This window comes from Toxorhynchites rutilus, chromosome 3 (genome assembly GCF_029784135.1).
Source record: "Toxorhynchites rutilus septentrionalis strain SRP chromosome 3, ASM2978413v1, whole genome shotgun sequence".
Classification (NCBI taxonomy): domain Eukaryota; kingdom Metazoa; phylum Arthropoda; class Insecta; order Diptera; family Culicidae; genus Toxorhynchites; species Toxorhynchites rutilus.
In genome coordinates, this window is record NC_073746.1 from 170,046,880 (window position 1) to 170,072,719 (window position 25,840).

At 41.4% G+C, this 25,840-nt stretch overlaps 1 protein-coding gene across 20 annotated transcripts in view; it reads right to left on the reverse strand.

Moving 5' to 3' along the window:
- Nucleotides 1-25,840, reverse strand: part of LOC129779208 (nuclear receptor coactivator 1) — a 530,617-nt gene that overhangs the window by 56,620 nt on the left and 448,157 nt on the right. For 18 of the 20 annotated variants that reach the window (XR_008743593.1, XM_055786539.1, XM_055786538.1 and 15 more), the window contains 6 exons: nucleotides 18,907-19,320; nucleotides 18,545-18,839; nucleotides 17,307-18,481; nucleotides 13,183-13,365; nucleotides 12,800-12,883; nucleotides 12,012-12,738 (listed from right to left, as the gene is read on the reverse strand). Coding sequence is in view for 19 of the 20 variants with exons in the window: in XM_055786539.1 (XP_055642514.1) it covers nucleotides 12,012-12,738; nucleotides 12,800-12,883; nucleotides 13,183-13,365; nucleotides 17,307-18,481; nucleotides 18,545-18,839; nucleotides 18,907-19,320 (2,878 nt within the window). In the remaining variant the exon portion in view is untranslated. The remainder of the gene's footprint in view (nucleotides 1-12,011; nucleotides 12,739-12,799; nucleotides 12,884-13,182; nucleotides 13,366-17,306; nucleotides 18,482-18,544; nucleotides 18,840-18,906; nucleotides 19,321-25,840) is intronic. The other 2 variants (XM_055786544.1, XM_055786543.1) reach the window with 1 other exon arrangement.

Consider the following 25,840-nt stretch of genomic DNA (forward strand, 5'->3'; position numbering starts at 1 on the left):
TACCAAGGTTCAGAACAGCGAGAAGGTGGGAAATCATCTCCTTTGATGGGATAGTGACTTCAGTTTTTTTTATAATTCCTTCCTGCACCTGGTGGACATTGATCTCGGACATCATCTCCACCTACCGTGTGTGGCTGTTCCGCCACATCCTCTCTGTTGGGGCTGCAGTGGACTGTAATGCGCCGGTCGATATAGGGTGCTCGCGTTCCCAACGGGAACCGAGCCGGGTGGGAGCGGGAACCGCTGTGTTCCTTCCCAGGAGGGCAACTGGGCCGGATTCCTTGGGTTGGCTTCGCCTCATGAAGCCAACGTCGCAGTTGGACTGGACTAGCGCTTGGCTAGCAGCAACCGCTTGCACTTGATGAGCCTTGAGAAAGGCTTTCTCGTGAAAACTCTATTTACTCTTTTTATTGCGGCAGAGATGGAGGACTGGATGTTCCGGCGGTCGGACGCAAACACTGGAGACTACTATCTACACTTTCATTTTTATTTACACTGTTTTTCTCTTTTTTAATTTCTATTTCACATCGATGTTCATTTCACGATGGTTGGGTAACGAATGATGCGCGCCGCAGTTGGCGCGTCACTTTTATGATGTGGCACCGAAACGGTTTTCTTCTTGCTGGCGGTGCAGTTTCTTACTGCCGACAGTGCAGTTTCATTGCTTCTGCTGCTGCTGCTGCTGCTGCTGCTGCTACTGCTGCTACTGCTGCTGCTGCTACTGCTGCTGCTGCTGATGTTCTTTTTCTTATCCGATGATGGTCTCCAATGCTCACCGCACCACGGCTCACGCAAAACTGAATCCAGTGCCGCGACAAGCATTGCATTTTTATGCCGTCGAGCACAGCGTGCTTTAGCGATGGCTGGCTCATAGTTGCAATGTGGGAGGGGTAACTCGTGGTGTGTGGTGTGGTGTGCAAATTCTGCATGCCGCGAGATGCTGTCACTTCAGTTCGGTCGGTGTGGAACTGAACACTCTCTATCGTACTCCTCATACGCAGGCTGACGAGACGTGCCAAAAGAAAACATATGAGCTCCCCCTATCGGAGGTTGGTCCGCGACGGGAACGTATGAGTGTAGCATAATTACAGTCATCTTTTCTTATTTCTCAAACACTCATATGTATCAAAAGTAATTCATTTCCTCGACATGTCCATACAGACATTTTTCTGCATCAATCAACAGAGTTGGCGAAGCGGAACAATGCCAATGAGTCATGTTGATTATTTCCAAATAACAATTTATTCCGAATACGCGCTACGCGTATGTACTGATCAACATAAAAGCAACGGTTTTATGGCCATACGCGATAATCGTTACTTCTTGTATACAAACAAAACCGCGCGCGATGTACCAATTCACTAAGTTTCCATTTTCATACTAACATAGTATTTGATGCACTAGCGTAGCGTGACCAGGTGACACCCGTGGCAGATGTCTTGGGTCTTACCCCTCCAATTAACTCTTGTTTTGAGATTTTTGTTTTTTGACGTAGGACTACGTCTAACCGGAAGATATAGGGGGTGAAATGGAAATCTAGGCACTGAACAAGTAGGAAAAAACGCAAGATTTGGAACGATTATAACTCGAGCATTTCTCAATAGATCGCAAAGGTTTTTGCATCAATTGATAGGAAATATATCCACGCATCTATCATAACGAATAACATTTCATTTTTCTTAAGATAAATAACTGAATAATTGTGAAATATCAAGCATTGTCAAAATGCACTATGTGCCCATTTTTGATTGGTCCATTTTGTGCTTCTCAAATCGTACCGACCAAAACGGGCAACCAGAGCAGCAGCGAAATACAATGAAGCACGATTGGAAAGGAAAAAGAAAAAAATTAACGAAACATTGGTCGCAGTCTCACACATGCGTAATTCTCGAGCCAGCCAGTCAGCTCAAAAATCCCCGCTCCGCTGCCGTAACGATCATTCTCATTCAAACCATACACCACATCAGTTCGCATCACAACACATGAACAAACCAACCCAAGCAGCCATGTCTGGACATGGCAAAGGAGGAAAAGTGAAGGGAAAGGCAAAATCCCGATCGAACCGTGTTGATCTGGAGTTCCCCGCAAGGGTAGCTAGGCCGAGCGCGTTAGTACCAGTGCATCAGTCCATCTAGCCGCCGTTATAGAGTTTCGGTCGCCGAAGTGTTCGAGTTAGCTGGCAAAGCTGCTCGCGACGATAAGAAAACCCGCATTCGGAACAGAACACATTCGGTTCGGTGGACATCAAGACAACGGGCAGTTGTAGCGAGTGACGAGTGGCAAACGCAATCGCAAAACGGCATCAGGTAGCAGAAGAAAAAAGTTTGTTCTTTATACAAACTGCTTTGGTGGCAAATCCAGAACAAGGCGGCATCGAGGGCGTTCGAAATGGTTTATTTTCAAAACTACGAGAACTAAGTTTTCTAAATTGGAACCATTCCATAAAACAAGGCGCTTTTCAGGGCCATTAAACCTTCCAAAAAAGAGTTTAGGAAATACAGTTCAATGCTTTCTAAAACATTATCCAAAATAATAATAAAACACAAATTGATTTTTTCATAATTTGTTTGTCAGGATATGATGAGTATGTGAATTTGGCAGTTGTTCTGAGCTTATTGATTTTCATCAATTCTTAAATTGCTTCTAGATTGAAAGTACAGTAATTTACACTTATCTCGACATTTAGCTAAATGGACGGACCTGTAATGCGACATATTTAGTTGGACATTTTGAAACATAGAGTTCGGGGTCTAAATTATGACCCCACATTGAAAGTCGACACTGTACCACTGTCATCGCAAATGTTCAATTACAGGTTAAAATTACCTCCAACCCGATACTGAGTGGTGGTAATGCGACGTGCCATTGAATGTAATTTACTGTAAAATATGTCACAAGCTGGATGGAAAGAAATTTTCCAACTGTGAAAGCTGTGGCGAGTGGCAAATGCAATCGCTAAACAGAAAGGTTTAGCCGAACAAGATGGGTATATCGAGTGATAACAAAACAATAAACTCTTTAGATTGAAGATAATTTTGTGATCCTGAAAAGGATCCTTTTTAGCCTGCATGTGAATCCAACGAGCGAACAAATCGTAATGAATGTATTTTTTTGCCATCGCTCCCTTTTAACGCCCATTCGTTCGTCTCGTTGGACTCGCCCCTCTGGCTGAGTCTGCCGATTTGTCTCTATCCTGTGAGTGTGTACCGCTAGAGTATAAAACACGCGGACCCCAAAAAAATATCTTATTTTCTTTCAAACCGTAAACCCGTGTGGTTGTACGGCATCGGCATCGTGGACGTAACAAAGGAGGACAAGTTAAGGGAAAGGTAAAGTCTCACTCGAACCGTGCAGGTCTCCAGTTCCCTGTTGGTCGCATTCACTGATTGCTCCGCAAGGGTAACTAGGCCGAACGGATTGGTGCCGGAGCACCAGTATACCTAACAGCGATTATATAGTTTCGGCCGTCGGAGTGCTCGAGTTGGCTTGCAAAGCTGCTCACGACAATCAGAAAACCCGCATCAAGAACAGAGCAGCTTCGGTTCGGCGCTCATCAAGGCAACAATTAGTTTCAGTGAGTGGCAAAGTGTTTCTCCGGCACGTCGCATTAAATGTAATTTACTGAACAACATGTCACAAGCTGGATGGGAAGAAATTTTCCAACTGTGAAAGCTGTGGCGAGTGGCGAACGCAATAGCTAAACAGAAAGGTTTAACCGAACGAGATGGGAATATCGAGTGATAACAAAAACACAACACCAAAGGTTCTTTTCAGAACCATCAACATATTCATAAAGAGTAAACAGTAAACTAATCCATTTTTCAGGTAGATAGGTAGGTATTCACGTAGGAGAAGAAAATAAAACAATATATTTAAAATATATATTTAGCAAAAGCTGTCCCCTTTGTATAGTCTTACGTCACTCCGGTTATGTCCCCGACATTACCCACCCGTCTTTTTTTTTTTCAATTATTCATCGAACCATATAGCTTATTTATTGACATATGAGTTATAACCAAAAAGAAATTTAAAAAATCTTTCAGTATCTCGACCTAACAGCAACAAATTGTCTGATCCAATCTTCAAAGTCGATCAAGTTAACACATTCACTTTCAATTGACGATAAAGACAATCTAATTGCCTGTTCCATCGTTGAGCACATTGTTAACTGTTTATCAATTTCAAGTTCGAAAAGTTCTTTCACAAAAGGCAACAGAAATGCGAAGGTTGACAAAAGCTTCGAACTCACTGTATTATTTTTCAATGATGCTTGTAAATTCACACATCTAATAATTCCAATAATTGGCATTGTCCAGGCCAACTTCAAATATCTACAAAATTTTGGCATATCCTAGTGGAAGCACAGTTTTCGCCATAGACATGTTTGCCGTTCGCTGTTGGATACTGTTAACATGTGCCGTGTTTGATTTGTTTCAACAATATCGGCTACTTGTTTTGGTATTTTGACCGCTTTTGTCGATTCCGATGAAAACGTCCAATGCACTCCAACATCCCCATCCTATTTTCATCTTCCATTGCTAACCCGGGTCTGGAAAGTCTTTCGTAAGGCTGACTTATCATATGACGAATCCTCTTTTTAGTAACAAATTCGTATTCGTTGAATTTTAATAAAGACTGTTGAAAGGCCTTTTTGACTAGATTGTTCCTATTCACAGTGAGAAAAATTTCCGGTGCACTGAGTCTGATTGCAACGATTGCAGAGATTGTTCTTTGATTTGCAAAATGTTCTACGCAAGATCTGTAGTGCAAAGCGCCATAAATACAGATAACACAGAAATGTGAAATCATAATTTGTTTGTAGATGTGCACTTGATTTAGTATTCAAGGCCTCGGCAGAATCATACAAAACTTCAATGGCTGTCATCACCACATCTAATTTCGCAATTGGTTTCACACCATCATAATAAGCACTCCATCGAGATTGCGACAACCTTTTTAACGTCACACCTGTATGGATCTGAAGCACATCCTACCGATAAGTTGAAACTACGAAAAACGAGTGAACAGCTCTAACAGTTCCAAGAAGTTTTACACACTGTGGATGCTCAGCAATATGACGAAGAATAATCTTCTTTGTGTTCTCAAAACGTTAGGTTTTGTTCGAACAGGAACAATGTTTACTTGAACATGAACGGAGCGACCACCCCCTCGCCCTCCGTACACTACCCCACTGATTTGATGAACAAAATGTAAATACATGAATTGAGAAAAACATTGGTAACCAAAAACAAAGCAATCATTCTGAATCATTTTGTTCAGACATTCAGATTAGTTGAGAATGTTGGGTTGATTCAATTTGATGTGGTGATAGTTTTCAAAGGAAACGTTTGATTCGCCACATGGCGACCGTGATCGCCAGACCTTCCACTTGCGGTACGATACATGCTTGGAATACATGGCGGAACAACGTCTTGTCAGCCTGCATGCGAGATGATGGTGTAATAATCATGCAGGCAGTGTTGTAAACGGTCGACATTTTTGGTAACCATCACATACTGCCCTTGCGCGAGAGTTAATCTTGGTGAATCAAAGGCCTCTAAGGCGTTTTTTCAACTCAGGAAACAACGAAAATTACAAGGAGCCAAATCTGGGGAGTAAGCTTCCTAGTTACGAAAACCGATGCTTGTTGATCCATCTGGATTCACTGCACTGCAGAAAAACGCTAGCTAAGTCTTTGTGCGTAGCCAATACACTCACTGGTCGCGTCGATTCTCCAGAAATTCTAAGCCACGTAAATCTAAACGTACAACCTCGACGGTTGCGGAGAGTTCCTTTTCTGCGTACCATACTTCGGCGAACGAATTATGGCATGTACACAGCAATAGCAAGCTTTCAGATAAGAGTTAGATAACTGTATCATTTGGAACACTATAGTCCGTTGATGCCTGATCAAAAAAATAAGAAGGGTGTGGCATAGCTAGAATGTCGTTTTTTTCCAGGCAAAATTTTATCGCTCAACGTTGTTAATTTTTTAATGTCGCGTCACACATAACGAAAACCAACACGATATCAAAACACATGTACTCATCCGCTATAAACGAGTGTAGGAACAATACTGACAGTTGTTCTGGAAACAAAAAACCACGCTCTCGAGCTCCCGAAGTCATTCCAATCGTAACCAGTGTTGCCTCTTCAAAAAAAAAAAAACAATCGGTATTGTTTCTGAATGCTCCTCGTAGTATAGTTTGTTAATTATCAGTTTGGGAATGATGTTTTTGGGAGCGTAGGAGATTTAATTTTGCTAATAGGTACATAAACTACTCGGATATTCGATATTCGAGTTATTGAAATTGACAGCTGTTGGTTTAGTCCTACGTCTCTTCGGTTATGTCCCCGACATTACTCACCCGTCTTTTTTGAAAACTCAAAGAGCTCAGAAAACTTACGTAGGCTTTTAACAAAAATACATACCGCAAGGTGTTTCCCTAACAGAGAGCAGAATGCCAGGTACCGAGACGATACGATTGTGATTGATCTGAACTTATATACGACTAGCATGTGCAAAGTTTTCGATTATATTTTTGCTGTTTACTTTTGCATTTATGGGTCTGATTGGCATATCATATACGGTCTAATAATTACCATTTCATATATAAATTCGTGAGTTTGAATGTACGACTTCTTCTTCTTCTTAATTGGCACTCACATTCCTAGAGGAACTTCGCCGTCTCAACGTAGAATTACTTGCGTCATTTTTGTTTATTTGTTTATTTGTTTGAGTTTCAATTCATCTGACAACATCGTCTTAATGGAATAAAAACTTATGACTAGTTAAGAACACATTAATACATGACATTAAGCACATTAGAATTCTCCATCCTGTTTCTGGAGCGTTGTGACGGTTCTCCGAAATCAAAAAAAAATTCTACTAATGAAAATGTCCTGATTATTCCCGTTGTCGGTTCATGATGACCAAACGTTGAACGATGCGGGAACGGTTGCAGCAAATACGAGGATCGTAGGATTCGGCTGGGAGCGCGAAAGTTAACCATCTCTAGCAAGTTAGGTGCATCTAATTCACCACAAATTAGTTTGGCAACGAAAGTGACTTGTTGAATACGCCTACGACGTTCAAGCGTATCCAGATTCAGTAATCGACATCTAGCTATATATGGCGGCAGATTCCGTGGATCACACCAAGGACTCTGAGCGCTCTAAGCGTTTCTGAATTCGTTCAATCCTGATGCTCCACATGTGTTGGTGGTAATGATTCCAAACTACCGATGCGGTTTCAAGAATTAGGCTTACAAGAGAACAGTAGAATGACTTCAGGCAGTGAAATGAACCCAAGCTGACGATTGGCTTTAGTGATTAGTGATCATTTTTATTAGAACTTGGTGGAGATTTCTATGCCAAATAACACGCCTTGAATGCATTCTGAGTGGCAAGCTCTAGACTACGCGTGACCACAGTGCAAATCGGAGGAAACTTCTTTGACGACAAAATTTCCTCGACCAGAACAGAAATCGAACCCGAACCTCCGGCATGTTAGGTGTGACGCTAACCACTCGGCCACGGGTGCACGCATGTACGACCTAGAACGCGCAAAATTACACGATCTGAGGCCTGTAGGAATGATTATGTGAATGTGTCTGATGTTTGTTTTCACCGACCATAATACGGTTTCATTAACAGAATATTTTGTGGAATTTTGTTAACATTTTCGTCCTAAGTATTCAGCATTTCTGTCCATTGTAGCATAAAAAGCCAGTCCTGAAAGTTGTTCAAAATCTTCCAGAACCTTGTGTGGCATGCCCAGTTCTGGCAACACGGCCATCATCAGTTTAGCGATCGAGTGGGCCGGGCACTCGGTACATTTTCCGCCAACTTATTAGCAAGCAATCACCGTTCGGCTTCGGGCGGTCTTCAATTATCCCGCTGACGTTCAAGGACACACATTTTGGCGATCCTGCCAGGAGCGAGAAAAAAACGGGATAATCGGAAACCACCTTGAACCGAAATATTTTCAGTGGCTCTGCGTTGTCAATTATGTGACACTAAAGTTTCCGAAGTGCATTTGGTTTGATTCCCATTGTGTGTGAAATATTTCAAGCAGAAATTAGAAAAATCTGTTTGTTTTTTCTCATTAAAGTTTGTATGTGTGCAAAAGGGCAGTAGAACCTTTTGGGGGAACAACTTGAATTTACATGAAGACATGAGCAGTCAGCCCGAGACTACAAGTAGCAGAACTATCCTAAGGTGAATGATTTTGGTTTGTCCAGTCGAAAATATGATCATGGTTTGTCCACTTTTTTGAATGCTCTAATTCAGCACACCTTTGTCAAATTAGGTATTCGAATGTTTCAAAACATATAAATAATTGTCTTTTTCATGATTTACAGTAGTTTTATAGTATATTTTTACGGAATCACATTTTTTAAAGGATTATAAAATACACCATCTATTGGTGTCAATGTGCCCCCAATTCGAGCTAACTTTTAATCGATAACCAGATGATTATTTCGCACGTTTTCAGACCTTTTCTGGATTTTAACACTTACAAATATTGTAAACATCATGCTTTCACACCATTTGTGTCAGATTTACATAGCTAAACCATTAAATTAATGCATTTTAATGAACTCAATTCTGATCATGAGTTGTCCAATTCAATAATGTTGTTTAGTTCACATGATTTCTATGGCAACCGCTTGGCGCGCTGCAGTTTGTTTATTGTGTCTTTCGCGTATAGCAGAAATTAAGTTTCTCTGTGTTGAATGTTGCGAGGTGAACATTTTTAAAATGCCTAAGAAAATGCAATATTCTGAAGAAAGCCTAAATTATGAATGGATCAATATGATGACAGTAAACTCAAGCAATGATAAATACAACGTCTACTTGAGAATTCGAATATTTTCATTCAAAAATGGTGATTCCTAAAGCCGGACAAACCTAGATCATTTTTTGGTCAAACCATGGTCATAATTCCTCTTCGAGGAAAATCGTTAAAAAACATAAAAATTTGAATAATTTCAACTGCTTATGGTAGTATTAGCAACTAGAGACTTGGGGCTTTTCAACAAACCCGAACTCGTATCGACTATATGTGATTTTCATGAAGAAAAATCAATTTGCATTTACTAGTTGCGTAAAACACCCCAAATCGGACCAACCAAGATCATTTACCCTACCACTGGAGGCATGAAGATTCTCAGTAAGTAAATGATACGTTTGAAAAAGTATGAACTAAACAGCATGGTTAGCGGTAAAAATATTTGCGGATCAAGACGACTACGCAGAACAAGTACGGCTTACGACAACCGTGTGAAAAATGATGATAATAAGAGTGCGAATCGGGACGACCGTGTTGTGTAAAAATGGAAGTAAACATATTTGCGGATCGGAACGATCGTATGAAAAAAAAAATGATAATGGAGTGCGGATCGAGACGACCGTGCTGCGTAAATATGGAAGTAAAATTGTTTGCGGATCGGGATGACCACGCAGAACAAGTACGGGCTCGGGACGACGATATTAAGAACAGTACTAGACTCGATATTTTTTTAGTTAAACGTAATCAATTAGCTCATACATCTCAAAGATGATTCAAATGTTTTCTGTGAAGGATAGACCACTGAAACAAAATTCACATGCATTTGTTCTTTTCATCTTTTTTGACGTAGGACTACGTCTAACCGGAAGATATAGGGGGTGAAATGGAAATCTAGGCACTGAACAAGTAGGAAAAAATGCAAGATTTGGAACGCTTATAACTCGAGCATTTCTCAATAGATCGCAAAGGTTTTTGCATCAATTGATAGGAAATATATCTACGCATCTATCATAACGAATAACATTTCATTTTTCTTGAGATAAATAATTGAATAATTGTGAAATATCAAGCATTGTCCTAATGCACTATGTGCCCATTTTTGATTGGTCCATTTTGTACTCCTCAAATCGTACCGACCAAAACGGGCAACCAGAGCAGCAGCGAAATAGAATGAAGCACGATTGGAAAGGAAAAAGAAAAAAATGAGGGAAACATTGGTCGCAGTCTCACACATGCGTAATTCTCGAGCCAGCCAGTCAGCTTAAAAATCCCCGCTCCGCTGCCGTAACGATCATTCTCATCGAAACCGTACACCACATCGTTTCGCATCACATCAGATCAACAAACCAACCCAAGCAGCCATGCCTGGACATGGTAAAGGAGGAAAAGTGAAGGGAAAGGCAAAATCCCGCTCGAACCGTGTTGATCTGGAGTTCCCCGCAAGGGTAGCTAGGCCGAGCGCGTTAGTACCAGTGTACCATCCACCTAGCCGGCGTTATATAGCTTCGGCCGCCGAAGTGATCGAGTTAGCTGGCAAAGCTGCTCGCGACGATAAGAAAACCCGCATTCGGAACAGAACACATTCGGTTCAGTGGGCATCAAGACAACAGGCAGTTGCAGCGAGTGGCGAGTGGCAAACGCAATCGCAAAACGGCATTAGGTAGCAAAAGAAAAAAGTTTGTTCTTTATACAAAATGCTTTGGTGGCAAATCCAGAACAAGGCGGCATCGAGGGCGTTCGAAATGGTTTTTTTTAAACCACGAGTACTAAGTTTTCTAAATTGGAACCATTCCATAAAACACGGCGCTTATCAGGGCCATTAAACCTTTCAAAAAAGAGTTTACGGAATACAGTTCAATGCATTCTAAAATAATATCCCAAATAATAATAAAACACAAATTGATTTTTTTATAATTTGTTTGCCAGGATATGATGAGTATGTGAATTTGGCAGTTGTTCTGAGCTTATTGATGGTTGGGGACTTTCCCGATTATCCAATTTTCACCAATTCTTAATTTGCTTCTAGATTGAAAGTACAGTAATTTATATTTAGCTCGACATTGAGCTAATTGGATGGATCTGTAATGCGACATTTTTGTAAACATAGAGTTCGGGGTCCGAATTATGACCCCACATTGAAAGTCGACACTGTACCACTGTCATCGGAAATGTTCAATTACAGGTTTAAATCGCCTCAAATGTGACACTGAGTGTTTCTCCGGCACGTCGCATTAAATTTAATTTACTGACCAACATGTCACAAGCTAGATGGGAAGAAATTTTCCAACTGTGAAAGCTGTGGCGAGTGGCAAACGCAAAAGCTAAACAGGAAGGTTTAACCGAACAAGATGGGGATATCGAGTGATTAAACAGTAAACTAATCAATTTTTCAGGTAGATAGGTAGGTATTCACGTAGGAGAAGAAAATAAAACAATATATTTGAAATATATATTTAACAAAAGCTGTCCCCTTTGTATAGTCCTACGTCACTCCGGTTATGTCCCCGACATTACCCACCCGTCTTTTTTATTCAATTTTTTTTGGAGAAGAGAAAAGGTGTGTGTCATGCCCAGTGCTGGCAATAGGGGCATCGTCAGTTTAGCGATCAAGTAGACTGCACACTCGGCACATTTTCCGCCATCTTATCAGCAGGCAGTCATCGTTCAGCTCAGCTCAGGGACACACAAACCTAAGTTCATAACAGCACATGAAAACATCGTCAAATAATCGCATTACAGTTTTCGAGTACGTAATTTGACCGTCGGATTTTATCCATCGTTGTGATCGGAATTTTTTTTTTTTGACTTTTTAGGATTTCGATGCATAACTTTTCTTTGACTTTGAAGGTGAAGGTGAAGGTGATGAAGGTGACGGCCCTTTTTCCCGAACAACAGCTCGAATCGGGAGGTTCGGGTTTTCTTCGTCCATAGAGCGATTCAAAAATTCGCAAACAAAATTCAACAATTTTTTTGTCACTTCATGGTTCCTTTTCGATAGTCAAAAACGATAGTGATAGTGTTTTTAGCACACTGTGAACAGTCGATTTGGCCATCTTGAAAACTGCTCATGGAATGTCGAAATCATACATACCCTTCCGTTTATCACAGACACCCACCTCTGTTGGTGTGAAATATTTCACTCATGGTTGCAATATTTCAAAAGTTACAGTGTTTCGCACGTGTCCAGATGATCGCGGATACAAACCTCGTTACCTACCTAAAAGACTATTGAGTTCGCAGTCGCCAAAATTTCCCTCCGGTGCGATGTCGATAACGTGGTTAAGTATTTCGTTCAGCTCTGGGTCCCATTCGGGCGTCGGATGGCTAGTTGTCGATGCGGCCAGGGCAGGCGTCACGAACGGGCCGCTTCCGACCGATCCAATGCCCGAATCTTGGATCGCCGGGGAGAAGCTCTGGGCCCGCTGCTGGGCGGCAATCAGCTGCTGCTGGAGCAGCGCCTGCTGCTGCTGGTGGTTGAGGTAGATATCGGATGAAGTAGGTGGCTGTTGTGATTGCGAAGGCATTGACGCTTTGCGCATCTGATGCTGCTGCTGCATCCGCAGCTGATGGTTCATCTGTTGCACTTGCTTCAGATTGTTGTTGTTGGTGGTAAGGTTGTTGTTGTTGATGGTCTGATTTGGAGGCGTCGAGCTGGTAACGCTGGCCATCTGGCGCGCCACGTTGGAAATGGGTATATCGGGGATGATACGGTTCAGCGGGAGATGACCCGGCAGCAGGGGCGTCGGTGCCTTGGCCGGGTTTGCCAGCAGTGATGCCAACATTTTATTTTTCTCCCGCAGTTTGGACGGTTTATCGTCGGGTCGCTTCGCGGCGGCACCCTCGTCCGGTTCGTTCGAGGGTCGCTTGCGATCGTTGCCCTGGAATCGGAGCATCTGGATCAGCTCCTCGTTGTTGAGCGGGGCCGGGTGTTCCCTGGGTTCATCCTGAAACGAGTGCGCTCGTTGCAACCGCCGCTGAGGAGACGAAGAAATTCAATGTACTTACCTTCACCTTTTGCAGTTGTCTCAGCAGTTCACTCGGCCGATTTCGCCCTTCCAAATCGTCGTCGTCGCTCTTGTCGTTCAGTAGCTGGTAAAGTATGGGAAATTAGAATCTTGAAATGATGCGTTCTCAGACATACAATTCCGCCACTCAGTCAGTTAAAAGAAGCAACAAGGTAAGCATACACAAATGTACAACTTGGCTGATATTTTTTACAAAAAGATGGGTTTCCGAAACAAGAAACGCATGTACATTTACAGAAAGGTGGGGCTCGCGGACACATTCGGGAATGGTGGATAGAGAGTGTGGGTGGGTGGGTTGTTGTGGTGTTACAAACTCTACAGGTGGGAGAAACAGTGATAGAGATAGAGTGATAGAGAGCCTACCTGCAATAGCATATTATTGCTACCAGACTTGTTCTCACTGCCCGGACGGCTGCCCCCTAAGCCACCACTACCACTACCCTGCGACTGATGAGCTCTAACTGACTGAGGTATACGTTGTGAAAGAGTTGTGGTACTTAATTTATTTCCATTATTATCCTTATCTTCTTCGGAATTTAGTAAGCCCTACAAATACACAAAATTTGCGACGTGATCAAAAAACTCCAGGATCTGGCTGTCAGAAGAATTTGGAATATACAATTTAGTGTCTTTTTGGGTAACAGGAAAATCTCTTGAATTCGGTAACATTGTTCTAAACTGAAGAAGAATAGGGAAATAATAAGTGTTGAGGATCATCAGCTATTAGGGGGTTGATATACATATGTGTGTACAAGTTGGGATCCAGAGGATTTGTTCCATTCATCATTTAGTTACAATGTTAGTTCAACTGATTTTTTTTCATAATTGAATATAGACTGTACTCGAGAAAAAAGCAACAGACAAAAATGATCACCCACAATTTACTTTAAAGTCGGATATTTTTGAAACTCTCAGGGAGTAAATAAATACATGTTTGCTATGTTTCAGCAAAGGTGGATAAATCAACCTCCTCTTTCAGGGAAAATGCCCGCACCTTGAACTTAACGCTACCCTTCAAATCCTGTGCAACACTTGCGCCATCTTTTTTACACGCTTCCATCCACTCTTTCTTCAAGTCGTCAAATCCACTCATAATCACCCAGAACTAATCTGTTGGACGAAGTTCTGGCGAGTTTGACGAATTTGCCTCCTTCGGCACAGAAACAACATCGTTGGCTTCGTACCACTCCATCACCGGTTTCGCGTAATGGTACGATACCAAAACCGGCCAAAACAGAGTGTCACCTTTGAGGGACCGATTCTGGAGGCTTACTAACCTTACCAATCAGACGAGAGTCGAGGTGGCTCGTGCTGTATCAAGAATTCATCTCCATTCAATTCGAATTTGGGCTGTTTGTCGCCAGGATCCCAGGCGTCTCAACACTCGCAAGTCACATTCGATCTGGTCACGCCATCGTGCGCGCTGTGCTCCTCCATTTCTGGTGCCGGAGGGATTGCTGAAAAGAAACTTTTTGAATCGGATTATCGTCCGGCATCCTTGCTAAGTGTCCAGCTCAACGCAGCCTTCCAAATTTTGCCAGACTTTTGGGGGCCTCTCCAAGCAGCGCGTGTAACTCATAGTTCAGGCAGCTACGCCATTATCCGTCTTCGACTTGTACTCTACCGTAGATAGTCCGCAACACTTTTCGCTCCGATTCCATGTGCGTTAAGGTGCGAACAATGTAGTCGTTTCAAGCCCATAGAGAACCACCGGTTACGAAGTGAAGAGAAGGCACGATTTCCACCTTGAATACGTCCACGGATCTCTTTGCTGGTATTGTTGTCGGCGGTTACCAGCGAACCCAAATACACGAACTCGTCCACTATCTCAAGCTTGTCGTCATCCACGATTACCCGTTGTAGGAGGCTAACGTTTTTCTCCTTGGATTCTCTTGCCCTCGTGTATTTTCTTTTAGACACATTAATCAGCAGTCCGTCTTAAGCCTAAGCGCGACTCGAAGGAACTCGAGAGTACACCGAGACCCGCACATCGCGTCAGTTTGTCGGGAAAAACGTCCCGTTTCTCGTGCAATTATTGCCATAGCTGCTCTCGTTCGACCATGTTGAATGATGCTCTGAGGTCAACGAAAATGTGGTGCGTGGCCACGTTGTATTCTCGACGTTCTTGTAGAATATATCGGACTGAAAAGATTTGGTCCATGGTACTGCGAGATCCCATGACGCAAGTCATACTACGTTGAGACGGCGAAGTTCTTCTAGGAACGTTAGTGCCATTTAAGAAGAAGAAGAAGAAGAAGATCTATCTAGCGGATTGTTGTATCCGTGTGTAGTGCGGTATCCGAGAATTCTGAGGAAGGAAGTGTTTTGAAATTGGCGGTTCGGAACGTAAATATTTATGTTTTGAAGTACGCTACCGCAGTCGATGTTGTTACTGAGTACGTCGTAGATGAACAGTCTCTGCTGGAAAATACGCCGGCTCGACAGAGTTTGAGGTCCGATGAGCGCGTATCGATGTTCGTAAGGCGGTAGATTGTCGGGGTTCGTCCATGAGAGCTGCCGTAACGCATTTTTTATAGAACTGGATTTTTTCGATACGTGTTACGTGTACAATATGATACGAAGTCCAGATTTGGACTCCATACTCTAGCACACTGCAAACCAGAGAACAGTACAGTGACTTCATGGCATGTACGTCATCAAATTGCGCTGTATTTCTTCTTATGAAGCCAAGCACGGAGTTTGCTGTAGTGACGAACATAGATATGTGCTTATTGAATCTCAATTTCTTATCTAAAAGTAGCCCAAGATCCTTGATAGAGCTTACTCTCACAAGCGGTGATTCATTCATCGAATACTCAAACATGATCGGTGTTCGACTTCGGCTGAAGGTGATAATTTTACATTTGGCTGGGTTTGCCAACATTCCGTTCAATTGACTCCACGATAACAGGCGTTCAATATCAGTTTGCAGACCGTCGTCTTGATAATGCAGTAGTGTTTTAAATCATCTGCATACAAGAGCTTGCAGCAGCTTATATGATCGCATACATCGTTTATAAAACGAATAAAGATGAGAGGTTCCAGGTGACTACCCTGAGAAACCCCGGACGGTAGGTAAAGCTCATTGGATATACGTCGTGAACCTTCGCGAATTTTTTTCTGAACGAAAGGTATGATTCTATCCAGCAAACGATCCACGAAGGAAGACCGAGGCGGCGCTGTTTTGTGATAGCAAAAACATGCGCCGCCTCGGTCATGCAAAAACAAACAAGAATTCCGCGAAGAGGTTTGCAGAGGTAGCAGCGTCAGAGGAGCTTTAACTACAGTATGAAATGTCCACTTGCGACACATAGCCTATGTGGGATAGGGTTATTTCTCGTAGAACTTCCGCATTTCATTAACACGGAAATGCTCTTCCAGTTCCTCATGATCATGATCCTCTTGTTGGCGCTTTTTTCGTCTCAGAATCGTGATCAGTTCGTTCCGTGCCCGTCTATATTTGGTCAAGATCTCCCTAGTCCGGGCTCTCAGGCGTTAGACCTCTGACCATCTGGTCACTTTAACCATGTACGAATCTATGATCCGACCGGTTGTTCCCTATGGGCACGAAATATGGACGATGCTTGAAGAAGACTTATAGGCATTTGATGTTTTTTGGAACGCCCAGTGCTCATAACAACATACGATGGTGTTCAAGAAAACAGAGTATGGAGTAGGAGATTGAACCCCGAACAGGCGCAACTCTACGACGAACCCAGGGCTTGTTGCAAGATCGCCGGACAGTAACCCTACTAAGATGGTGTTCGCATCGAATCCAGTAGAAACAAGAAGAAGAGGAGTCCAGCGAGCGAGGTGATGGTGAAGGCCAGGTGAAGAACTGCAGCTATGAACCGAATTCATTGGAGAAGCAATGTTATGAATAAGATCTCTTCATGGGATGTAGCATCATTATAAAAATAAATTTAAAAAATCTGTTTATCGGTTCGGTTAGGTGCTTTTCTTACCTTGTAGACATGAAGTTCGGCTCGCTTCATTGTCTGCTGGACGAACCAGACGGTAGAATTGACCGTCTTGGGCACGTTACGAATCAAATCCTTGCCTTCACGGGACCGTCTGAGTCTCCTTGAACGTTTTTAGCACACGGAACACGATCGAATGATCGATTCCCAACTGGTTCGCGATCCACCTGTGGCACTAGCCTGGGTTTTCCACGATCACGCCCTTTTTTTTTGTTGAAGCTCATCTTGTTTGGAAGCCATCTCGATAACCACATGACAGACTGTGACGCAATTTTGCACATGTAAACATTACACTCTAAACTAGTTTCACCCAAAATTTCATAAATTTTTACCCATGCAATAAAAAGTTATACACAAAAGAAAGTGTTGCATTCTTTTTTCGAGTACAGTCTTCAGGGGACGGGTAAGGGAACAAGATCTCAACTTTCGTTTACGATTTAACAAACAATATTAGGCTTACCCGAGCAACGGAGTTACGAACTAACCCACATCGCATGCCCAACTTACCTTCAGAATCCGGTTCGGGTTCCGATGGTCATGGTCCATATCCAGACCGGACGAGGACGAGGCATTTGAGTGAGGTCGTTTGGTTGTCAGTAGATTACGCAATCGTTCTGAGTCATGTGAGGCCATCTGTTGCTGTGTCTGCTGCTGCTGCTGCAGAAGCTGCTGTTGTTGTTGTTGCTGCTGCTGCTGCTGCTGCTGGAGAAGTTGCTGCTGCTGTTGATGGATTTGGTCCTGGATCTTCTCCTTATCGTCGAACTGGAACTGGAAGTTGTTCCCGAATGGACCAGCATTGTTGTTATTTGTCATACTGCTGTTATTGTTGTTGTTGTTGTTAACCTGCTGATTAGTATTGTTGTTGTTTGAGGGGGAAGGCTGGCCTCCGGCACTACCCGAGTGATACGGGGTTAACGGAGAAGGACACATCGGAGCCGTGGCAGGACTGTACGCGGTGACTGAGGGAGGACGAGGGGTACTGACCGGGGTTATACTGGTCCGCGAATCCGGCCTGGAATCCCAGCCTACACCAACAGACTCCATATCGAATGTGGAATGTGGAAATTCAAACTCAAAGTCCGAATTGAATAAGTTAGAACTATCCGACGATTGCGTACAGAATAGCGACGAGTTTGGATTACTCCGTGGAGACACAACCGATACCAAAGATCCTGGTAAACCACTGGTTCCACCAGATCCACTTGGGCCTGAACTGTTACCTCCCCCGTTCAGTATACTGGACATCAGGGGCCCACCCATGTTGCTAACTCCCTGCGTGATCTGTTGCAGCTGGCGCGATGTACCTCCACTGCTCGTACTCGGCATTGCCAGACTCGAAGCCGACGATGAAGATGGATTGTTTCTGTTCGTCTGCCCACTTTCCAACAACGCCACCTCATTATCAGTCAGAAGCGTATGGATGGCCATTATGAAGTCCGGCTCGTTTGGTCTGTTGTTGCGGAATAATCTTGTTTGGGCTTTCACATGCACATACACATCCGGTCCGCCGAGACGCAACCGATACGACGAAATCTGAGCGGTTCCGTTCGCCTTCATCACATTGTTGAGGTGTTCGTTTAAACGAGGACGATCCTGGTAGTGGCAGAGATCATGGATTGACCGTACAGTCTCTTTGGTGAGATACCCTGCGTATTGTTTCCTCAGCGTCACTGAATCAATATCTACAATATGATAGGCATATTAGCTTGAGATAGAACTTACATACAGAAAGAAGGCTTCCGTACCTGTCACGGTGCCATTCATATCCAGCTTGAGCGTCAGCTGCTCGTCCAGCGTCTGTGGCATAGTGTTGGTTTCGACGGGGTCCTGGTGTTCGTCCTCCGGTAGGGTAATTAGGCAAAGGACCGACGACGACTCGGCGTCGATATCATCCTTGACGGGAGCCGAAATGATGAGTAGATCCTTGTATTTGTCCTGGCGTTGCTGCTTCTGCTCGATCGTATCGTTGGCACTCTCCGGCGCTTTCAGTAGCCAGCGAATTTTCGTCCGAATCGTTCGCTTTGGTGTCTGATAGAACATCTACAAAAAAAATATAGTCAAAACAATGAAGCCTAAAAAAAACAATGTATCCCATCCAACCACCCACCTCATCTTGATCCCAGTTCAGCTCAAACGAGTTCTTGTTCAAAATAGGACTCAGCTTCGAATGATCACCGGTATGCAGGTACGAATAGATAGACTGTCCGTGCAGTTCCGTGCGCGAGTAGTGCAGCACTTCCACGACGTTCTCGGTGGCGCACTCGATCACGCCCTCCGAGTTGATCTCGAGCAGGGCCCAGCCAACGTTGGAGATGTAGTGCTGGACCGCCTCGAAGTAGGCCGACTTCTCCGGCGAGTGACCGTTTACCGAGGGTTCCGGCAGTGGTGGTTCGGTTGAGGAAACCTCCCCCTGCTGGACGGGATGCAGCTTGCACGAGTCGCTACAATCGGGCGAACACTTGGAGCAGCGGTTTGTCGTACTGGTTAAATCCCGATTGCCTTGCTCCAACAGACGACGAAACTGAAAGCGATAAACAAAACAGGATAAATACAGAGGTCGTCGTCAGCAGCAGCGATACACTCCAGTGTGAAAACTGATCCTCATCGTACTGCAATCAACGTCCCGAATTTTTTGTTGTTGTTGCTTGCAAGATTATATAATCCTAATTTACGAATTGACTCGATCGTGCTTCATCACCCCGCTCCGTTTCTTCGCCCATAGGTGGGTGAGATAGAGCCAAACGAAGATGCGAAAACAAAAATGTGTATGTGTTTTTCCAGTGTTATCAAGACCATGTGTCGGTTACTCAGGGGCGCCCCGCTGTCGATGATTTCGTACAGAAAGTGCATTCCAACTGCTAGGCGAGATGTTTGATAACAGTTAACCATCCACTCAGTGGAAAGCTATGGGAATGCGAGTGCAAGAGAACTCGGTGTATTTTGCGAAATACATCTCTGCAACTGCCTCTCTGTCAGAGTCGTTTTCGATCTGGCTGGTGAAACAATACAATTCAAACGATGAGAGCAGAAGGCGGAGATAAGCGCGAATGAATGGATGAGGAGAACGAGTTGTTTACCTTTTGGTAGGTTTCATAGATGAAGTTGTAGATTGTTGTAATTCTTCGCAATTATTAATGTCCTCATCGAAGCTGTATCGATTAATAATAAAATCATCGATCAGCACTGAAAAAAATAAATCACACTGCCAGTGGCGTCGAGTGAAATCAAGAATATTTATTTAATTTATTCATACGAATTTGGTTCATTCTGCACCCCTAAAATCGTGTACCCGGGGGCGGACATTTTAAGAACTCTTACAGTCAATATGTTTTAGTTTTGGAAACGATCTGACGCCTTTGTAAAATAGTTTCAATTCTATAAACATTTCTAAAAATATGTTTTGTTAATTCTCAAGGTCCAAATACAGGGGTCTTCGTAGCCATATTGGTTGCGCGTTAGTTTACTAAGCGACAGATCGTGAATTCGAAACTCAGGGCCCTAAATTGACTAACTACAGTGATGGGCGCAACAAAAAATCCACCCCCATTTGAAATCAAAGTGTTCCAGTCAATACTACGTAAAAGTAGGTCAGTATCGTTGATTTATTTTATAGAAAAAAACAAAAAAATACTTTTGTTCTTAAATGGACACTTTTAGGGCATGAATTAAAAACATCCACTTCATGGTTTATTCGCAAATAATAATAAATTATATAAAATCAAATAAGGAGCTGTCCGCATACCACGTGAACATAAAAAGCATGATTTTAGACTTCTCCCTTCCCCTCCGTGGACAAACGTGGACGTTGACTATACCCCTCCCTCTGTTGTCCACATGGATATTCTTTTATTGTTTTTATTTTAAAAAATCAAGAATATAATCGAATTACGCTTATATTCAATTCTAAGTATCTTTTATTTTATAGTTTAATCAAAAGATAAAGTAGGCAGCAAACACTGATATCTAGTTCTTCTGTCGATGGAGAGTTTGCTCACTAGGAATATGTTTAATCACGGAGAAGAGTGGTTCAGAGGCACTCTCGATTTTCTATTACCCTTCCTCAATTGCCTTCTTTACCGTATTCATATTTCGGTTAGAATTTTTGGAATTTTTTTTTCTTCAAAATAAAAATAAAAAATTCCAAGACCTTCCACACCCCGTACCACATAACTCAGTGGGGTTATCCCTTCTTTACACGTTTTTCGCTCGTTGAATATATTAAAAATTCTAACTTTTTTGTAAATTAGTTTATTGGCATTGCGATATGATAATTCATCGACAGCGATGGTTTTTTGCGATGTCAGCTACACCCAAAATTGATTTTTAGCTCATGTTTTGTCATCCCGATTTATTACATTAAAGGAGCGTAAAAATAACATAAAATGTCATGACTCTCAAATGCTGGTAAGCATTTGTATAATATATATGGCACGGCAATATAAGATTAATACGAGCGAGCCCAGACCGAAATGGATATAGATCTTCTTCATGCTGGAAAGTGTTTTCTAAGAGTAAAATTGGAACGACAACGGCTCCATTAGCTATGTGGATAGCATGGTCGTGTAAAACAGTCTTGCATTCCACTCGGCCTTGGTTCGATCCCCGTTGACGTCGTTTGGATTTTTCTTTGGGTGCAATCCCAAAAAAGATGAAAAAAGAAAAAAAAGAAAGGGATGTCTGCTTCCATACATACATACATTTCTAGCAACGTTAGTTTGGGTGTACTGTAGGATTGGGCGATCTTTAAAAAAAGATCGATCGTGATGGATCGATTTTCTTAACGGCACAGGGATCGATTCACTGATTAAATCGGTACTAAAGAATCGATTTTTTGAAAAATCCTTGCCTTTTTTCTAATTTATTTACTTGTTCTATATGAATATAATATTTTCTTTAAACATGAAATAACTATTTCATAATTCTATTCAAACATCAGAGGCATTTCAATTTGATTCTCAGAATGAAAGTCACAAAAAAAACTTGAAAGCCCAGAAAAAATGTATTTTCCATGCATTCATTCTGAACCGTCATGGAATCATTTAATTAAATTAATTTATTGAAAATTATTATTGAGAATTCAACAACTGAATTTCATCTCCGCTGACAATAATCTATTTAGCATTTAGTCAAAATCTTGATAGTAGTCTCAGTACTAGAAAAGAACGCTTCAGCTGAAGCTGATGTCAACCATCCTATCTCGTCACAATTTTCATTGTCAGCATAGTGAATTTAAAGGTGTAAATATAACTTGTGAACACTTGTTCTGGAATGACCAAACTTTCAAAACTGCTTCTCCTAAATTTACGACCAGTGACTTGACAACCTTGAAAGATGTTTATGAAATTGTGGTTTTTGGTGAGAATCAAAAACTGAAAAACAAATTTATTAAAATTTTTTATACGATCAAAAAGATGGGAATCATGTTTTCAAAATTTGTCAGGTGGTGAGATTAAAATCGATGTACATTAAACAAAAAAAACTCTAAGATCGAAAAAATCGAAGGGAAAAGATCGATCTTTACGATTTTTTAGGGTACAATGAATCGATCCAAAAAATCGGAAATCGAAATGGAAAAGATCGAAATCGATCCAAGATCGCCCAATCCTAGTGTACTGTGCTGGAAGTGCACGAATTGCAAAGCTCGTAGGCTCAAAATACGTAGCGCAGGAAATACGATTTATGTAATGAATTGCTGTCCAAAACTCCATTTTTTCTGAAAAGGCACATTTTTGTTCTCGAACCCCCTCAAATGTTTTTTTTTTGGTTCTCGTTAACTTAAAAGGAAAAATTATAATGAGTAAATCTCTGTCTGATTTTCTTCATTCCAGACAAAAACTGTGAGTTATATATTTTGCCCCAATGGAAAACTTTTCATGCCAACCAAATGTTATAAACATTTTAGTCATAAAATTGAACAGAATCTCTCTTTGGAACTTTCCAAAGCAGGCCCTTCACTTAATGTTCATTGTACGATTCATTGATAAGTCGTTGCAAGTAAAACTCTGCCAGAACTATTGGGTAAAATATTTGGTGGTCAATATTGATAGAATCACGTCTAAAACTCCTAATGCTTGTAAATATTCATGTTTATTCAAGAAACTGTGCAAAAGATTGATCAGTTACAGCATGAATATTCGAACATGGTTTGTGGTCTGTTCGATAATAAATTATTTGAAATAGTTTTGGTGAGCCTTGTATGAGTTATTGCCCAAAGTTATCTTGTAAGCACTTAAGATGCTTACTCCGTTCGCCTCTACGATCCACTGCAAGAGCTGATTCTCATTGGATTTCAGAAAGCAAAATTGCAAATTACATTTTCCAACTGTTTATATAAATGCGAAATGCTAAACACTTACCAAACAAACTTCACACTGTATTTTATTGCGAGTCGCATTCTTCTGTTTTTATCATCATCTATTTTGGTTAATTATTATAATTAAACAGTAAGTTGAAAAAATGTTTAAAAGTAGAAATTATTAATTTTCCTAAAAACTTGATTATTTTCTTTCTATGCATTTCTTGAACATCATTCTAGTCATTAGCTATCAGTGTTGCCAGTGTTTTTATTTATGCACACTGTCAGAACGGGTTCTTCGTAGTGGTTTTCAAAGTTCATAAACATAATCTCAGATCGAATGAAGGACGGGTCGGTTATTCGTGTTATTTTTTTCATCCCTTTTTGTTTATTTGCTTTTCATTTTTATCTTCAGCATTTTAAGCTGTAACAGAGTAGGACAGTTGATACGAGGCGTCCATTGTTGTGTTGAGTATAGCACAATATAAATATAAATAAAATGTGGTTTGATTTCAGATGTGTTACAAAATGTTTTTGTTGGATATGCGACAATCCTACAGTGGTGAGCACAAAAAAATCCACCCCCATTTGAAATCAAAGTATTCCAATATTGAATGTTTTTCCAAACTTTTCGGTATTCCAGTCAATACTTCGTAAAAGTAGGTAATTAGTAGACCATTTTTCCATTTGGGTATTCTTGATTTATTTAAAAAAAAACAAAAAATATTAAGGGGGTATTGAAAAAAATACATATTTCGCCATTTTGGGGTGACGGCCATTTTGGATTTACATTTTTCATAAATAACTGTGATCTACTAGGCAAGCCTTTCTATATGATACCCATATTGGTGGGGTGTCCTATAAGTCAAGTCCTTTCATTAAATACTCATATTGAGGGGTTTTTGAAAAAAATACATATTTCGCCATTTTGGAGTGGCGGCCATTTTGGATTTATATTTTTCATAAATAACTGTGATCTACTAGTCAAGCCCATTTGATACCCATATTGATGGGATTTTGACGAAATTAGTTGTCTGTCATTTTGTGTTTTTTTTGCTTCAAATACGTAGTCCTGACTCTTACTCAACCATCTATATAAATAAAAATGGGAGGCAAAATCTGTTGGTAAGCATAAAACCCGGGATGGTCCGATTTTAGCCTTATTTATTTTGTTGTATTCGTCTCTTCCCGTAGATCAATATAGTAGAGAGAAAAATCGGAAAATCCTGAAGGTAGGTCGGAAAATTCGGAAAATTGAATCCCCACATGTTCGAAAATTACATCATATTAAGCGTTGTTAGTCCATTCGATGTTTGCGCTATCGAAATTGATCTTTGTTCGTAAGTGGAAATGGATTTTCAGGCGAAATAACGCACTTTATATCTTACATACATATAAATAAAAATGTAAGGCAAAATCTGTTGGTAAGCGGAAAACCCGAAGAACGGATGGTCCGATTTTAGCCTTCTTTATTTTGTTGTATTCGTCTCTTCCCGTAGATCAATATAGTGGAGAGAAAAATCGGAAAATTTAATTCCCATATGTTCTACAATTAGCTCAGCGTTGTTAGTCCATTTGATGTTGGCACTAACGAAATTATTTTTTCCGAAAGTGGAAAAGGATTTTCAGACGGAATAACACATTCCTATATCTTCTATCTATATAAACAAAAATGGAAGGCCAAATGTGTTGGTGTGCCCTAAACCCGAATTATGAATGGTCCGATTTGAGCTGTCTTTATTTTGTGATATTCTCTGTATCAAACATGTATTCCATGCAACGAAGAAACATGTTATATCCAAATGCTTGAAGAATCTTGAACGAGAATTGTGTCTGAAAATAATTTTATATTATAAGGACGAATTTTTGTAGAAGTACAGGGTGGGCCATTTAAAGTGGAAGGATTTGTTTTTACAATAGCAAAGTAAAGAAGTGGAATTTGAAAATTTTTTTTTTGAAATTCATTTATTTTGGTCCAAGGAGATTTGTTCTAACTACTTTTTGATTATGATATCTCGTAAATGACCGCCTCTGGCCTTGACCGCAAAATGTGCCCTTTTTTCGGCATTTTCCATCACTTTGCCCAATGTTTCGGCCGATATGGCAGCAATTTCTTGTCGGATATTGTCTTTCAGCGCAGCCAGGGTCCTTGGTTTACCAGTGTATACCTTGGATTTTAATATCCCCATAAAAAAAGTCAGGAGGCGTCAAATCAGGTGATCTCGGTGGCCAGTCATAATCGCCGTTTTTCGATATTAATCTTCCGGGGAACATTTCTCGCAATAATTTGGTCGTGGCAGCCGCTGTATGGCATGTAGCGCCGTCCTGTTGGAACCAGTAATTGTCCAATTCATTTTCACGAACAAATGGATGGCAATAAAAAATCGGTTATCATTGTCGATGGAGTCTCTGCAACACTGGCTCGAACGGCATCAATATTCTCGTCGAAACGTCTTGGTCGTTGTCTGGACAGATGACTGGCATTACCAACACTACCAGACGATATAAATTTGGCATATAATCGACGTATAGTGTTGTCTCCAGGCGATGTTTTAACTTTATTTTTATTTTTCCACGCACGTTTAGTTAACACAATTGAGAAGTTATTTTGAATGTACAGCTGAACAATTTCAGCGCGTTGTTTAGGTGTGTATTGTTCCATGGTTAAAATTGTACTGAAATGACGCTTCCAACGCGGTATGACATTTGTTAATCTGACATCTCTGTCAAAAGTTATGGGGTTGCC